Raw genomic sequence first — 4,398 nt, forward strand, 5'->3', positions numbered from 1 at the left:
AGGGTAGAAGTTGATAGAAAAAAGAGCTTGCACACATGCGTCAGGGCTGGAAGTCATACTGCCTTTTGTGACCGTCACTTTTTATTCTGTTGGTTGAAGAAGTCACAAAGTCCTACCCTGATTTAAGGAAAGGAGAAGCGGATTTCACATCTTTATGGGAAGTGACAAGGTTCTTGAAGATCACACAGGACTTGAAATATTGCTGTGGCCATTTTTAGAAAATACAGTTTACCACATCAAGCAAATTTCTTCCCATCAAAGGGGTTAAGGAGCCAACTCCCCTGGGTGACCCTCACTGTCCCTTGCCCGTGCCTGTGCCAGAGTCATAGCTTACTGCTGGTGTTCTGTTTGTCCTGTGTGGGAAGAAGGGACAATAGGAAAAGTGTGCGAATAAGGAGTAGGAGTGGGAAGGGGATGTTGGGTCAGTTAAAATGATGGTTCCGTCATGTCCTGGCTCTGCACAAGCAACAGTTTGTGGCTAGGCAGTGAGCTTGGGTTGGCAAGGAAGCATTCTGACTCCACCAAAGGTAGGTCTACCCAGCACCGTGATGGAGATCTATGAATGACAGAATTCAGTCTACAAAAGCTAGCTCAGGTTTATTATGTGCTAACGTGTGAGTCAAATGAAAACCCAGTGTCTGAAGTCAAGGACTGTCTGTAGAACACCTCCTTGCTGTGATTATTTCAACCACGATCATCTTTCAGACTTAGGTTTGGAGTGTACAGGGAACTGTTAACTAAATATTTTGGCTTAAATATCGAGGGTTTTTTTGTTTGTTTTATTAAGAACAGCATTTATTCACATTTAGCATGCTTTGTTTCGTTTGCTGCTTCTACAAAATAGCCTATCTTGGAGAAATGCAAATTTTATATTTCAGTTTTATGTTTTAGATTTTGCTAAACATGCTGACTTTCTAGAAGCCAAAAGTAGTGCTTTGAGGGCCCTTTTGCAAACAATGACCTCCAAGAACATTTCCCAGGTAAGAGTTTTAAATTTTTTTGTATGAAACTTGTAAAGATTCTGTATTATGGAGGCAAAATTCATTACTTCACTATTTTTAAAAATACATATTTCTGTTACAAGAGTAATACATTATATTTGTAAAAAAGAAAACAAAAGTGATTAAAATAAAAAGTAATATCTTTCTACCCCTACCGTCAGCAACACACAGGTACTTTTAATTTAATTTTTAAAATTTTTAAATATATAGGCTTACTAGCTAAACAAGTGCTTTTTAATCAATACAACTTAATTGATAAATATGTTGTAAATAATTTATCTATCATTGGTCTTTATTTTTTTTTACTTACTCTGTCGCCCAGGCTGGAGTGCAGTGGCGCGATCTCAGCTCACTGCAACCTCTGCCTCCTGGGTTCAAATGATTCTCGTGCCTCAGCCACCCAAGTAGATGAGATTACAGGCATGCGTCACCACACCCAGCTAATTTTTGTTTTTTTAGTAGAGATGGGGTTTTGCCATGTGGCCAGGCTGGTCTTGAATGCCTGACCTCAAGTGATCCACCCGCCTTGGCCTCCTAAAATGCTGGGATGACAGGTGTGAGCCACCATACCCAGCTCTTTTTTTTTTTTTTCCCCAACATTTCATTACAGATTTTGCAAGCATGTCCTCCTCACCCTTCACAGCAATCCATGTGCACTTCATCTCCCATAGGTGTCTTACCACTTCTGTTAACTTTTTACTAAGGAGATTTTCAAACATTCCTAAAAGCAGAGATAATTCCATTGCTTTGTTTTTTGAGACGGGGTCTTACTGTGTTGCCCAGGCTAGTCTCCTGGGTTCAATCCTCCCACCTCAGCCTCCCAAGTAGCTGGGATTACAGGTGTGAGCTACAATGCCCAAAGCAGAGATAACCTTATGAGCCTGCATGCACCGTCACCAAGCCTCAGCAGGTTATTGGCATCCTGTCATTCTTGTGACATGGTTTCATTCATCTCACTGGGTCCTTATTTTTGTTTCCTGGAGTATTTTTAAAGCAAATCATGTTTGACCCATCAGTATTTTATTAAGTAGTTCAGTATGCATGTGTGACAGAAAATTAAATTTTTAAAAATCTTAACCCCAGTACCATTACCCCAAGCCTCCAAATTAACGGATATTTCTTATTATCCTTTGGTTTGCACTCTGAGTTGAGTTTTCCTAGTTGCAGTCTGAATTCAGTTTTCCCAGATTGCCTTAAAAATGTATTTTAACGTGGCCAGGCACGGTGGCTCACACCTGTAATCCCAGCACTTTGGGAGGCTGAGGCAGGCAGATCACCTGAGGTCAGGAATTTGAGACCAGCCTGGCCAACATGGTGAAACCCCATCTCTACTAACAATACAAAAGTTAGATGGGCATGGTGGCGCACTCCTGTAATTACCGCACCCGGCCATTATCTCTTTAAAAAAAAAAAAGTTTTACTGAGATTTGATTCACATACCATGCAGTTTATCCATTTAAAGTATACAATTCAGGCCGGCTGCCGTGGCTTACGCCTGTAATCCCAGCACTTTGGGAGGCCAAGGCGGGTGGACCACGTAAGGTCAGGAGTTCAAGACCAGCCTGGCCAATATGGCAAAACCCCATCTCTACAAAAAATACAAAAATCAGTGGGGCATGGTGGCAGGCGCCTGTAATCCCAGCTACTTGGAAGGCTGAGGCAGGGAGAATTGCTTGAACCGGGAGGTGGAGGTTGCAGTGAGCTGAGATTGCGCCACTGCACTCCAGCCTGGGTGACAGAAAGAGACTGTCTCAAAAATAAATAAATAACTAAAGTGTACAATTCAGTGATTTCATTGGTTTTAGATTCTTAAATCTCTTAATCTATAACATTTCCCTCACTCCCCTGCTTTCCCCATACACTTACCCATTGAAGAAACTCTCATTTTGTTCTGTAGTGTTTTCCACACTGGCAGATTTGGCCAACTCATCATGATGGCATCATTCAGCATTCCTCTGTCCCCTGTGTTTCCTGTGAGCCAGGAGCTAGGTCTAGAGCCTTAATTAGATCCAGGTCCAGATTATTTTTTGTTTTTTTTTTATATTTATAATAAGTAATCTAGACAGGTCCAGATTTTTTGGCAAGAATAATTTATAGTGCTATATATATTTCCTACATTTGTATCACGAATCATGTGGTATCATAAAATAGTGAAGCTGAGATTAATTAGTGAGTTCACATTAATGGTTTCATAACCAGTGATTGTAGTTGCCTGGCTCCATTATGTCATTAGTGGGTTGCAGAATAGACATATCCTAATTTTGTCTTTTTTTTTACATTTATTAGCTATGATTTTTTTTTTTTCCAGAATAGGTATCCTAGCAGTCTCTATAAGTGGCCAGTGATTTTTTTTTTCCTTTTTAGTATCATTTTGAACTTAGGATTTTTAAAATATATTTGTATTTCATTCCATTACAGTCATGCTTTTTGCTGCCAAATTCGTCCCATCTTTGGATAGTAGGAGTCCTTTCAAATTGGCTCTTGTGTCTCTTTGACAAGAATTTTAGGTTTTTGATCACTTTTGCTTCCAAGCAGAAGATTTTCTTGCTTAAAACCTGGAATCTGGCTGGGCACAGTGGCTCATGCCTATAATCCCAATACTTTAGGAGGCCAAGGTGGGCGGATCACTTGAGGTCAGGAGTTCGAGACCAGCCTGACTGACATGGCGAAACTCCATCTCTACTGAAAATTCAAACATTAGCTGGGCGTGGTGGCACGCGCCTGTAATCTCAGCTACTTGGGAGGCTAAGGCAGGAGAATCGCTTGAAGCCAGGAGGTGGAGGTTGCAGTGAGCTGAAATTGCGCTGCACTCAAGCCTGGGTGACGAGTGTGACAAGAGTGAAACTCTGTCTCAAAACAAAAAGAAAACCCTGGAATTAGTTACTTCTCCAAGAAGCTCGGATGTCTTTAGTTGGGAAAGTGAATTGTGGAGTGCTTATTGCTACCATGTTGTCATTGTTTCTAGGTCTTTTTAGTGGAAATAGCTAGGAAATAAGCATTTTTTAGGAGACAAAACTAGTAAGTTTATACTGGTAATTTCCAGTTTAAATAAAAAATGGTACAATGTTTTTACTTAATTTTTGATTTTATATTTGTATCTTTTTGTACCCCCAAAAAAGATACATTTGTAACCAAAAAGGTACATTGTACCCAAAAAGATACATTAGTGACATTAAAATTCTTACTTGCAACTGGTCTGATGGTAGTGGGTTATCAGAGCTTATTAACATTAGTGTCACTAAAGTTGGTATACAACCCCCCCATGCTAAGTTTGACCAGCTTAAAAAATAATAAAAAATAGGCCAGGCGCAGTGGCTCACACCTGTAATCCCAGCACTTTGGGAGGCCAAGGTGGGTGGATCACGAGGTCAGGAGATCGAGACCATCCTGGCCAACA

At 40.5% G+C, this 4,398-nt stretch overlaps 1 protein-coding gene across 1 annotated transcript in view; it reads left to right on the forward strand.

Annotated features, from left to right (window-relative positions):
• The first annotated feature begins 381 nt into the window (after positions 1 to 381).
• Positions 382 to 4,398, forward strand: part of LOC111527582 (HEAT repeat-containing protein 3-like) — a 12,250-nt gene continuing 8,233 nt past the window's right edge. Inside the window, exon 1 of the mRNA XM_026449185.1 lies at positions 382 to 980. Coding sequence (XP_026304970.1) covers positions 957 to 980 — 24 coding nt within the window. The 5' untranslated portion in view covers positions 382 to 956. The remainder of the gene's footprint in view (positions 981 to 4,398) is intronic.

Source organism: Piliocolobus tephrosceles, unplaced genomic scaffold (assembly GCF_002776525.5).
Source record: "Piliocolobus tephrosceles isolate RC106 unplaced genomic scaffold, ASM277652v3 unscaffolded_743, whole genome shotgun sequence".
Taxonomy (NCBI): Eukaryota; Metazoa; Chordata; class Mammalia; order Primates; family Cercopithecidae; genus Piliocolobus; species Piliocolobus tephrosceles.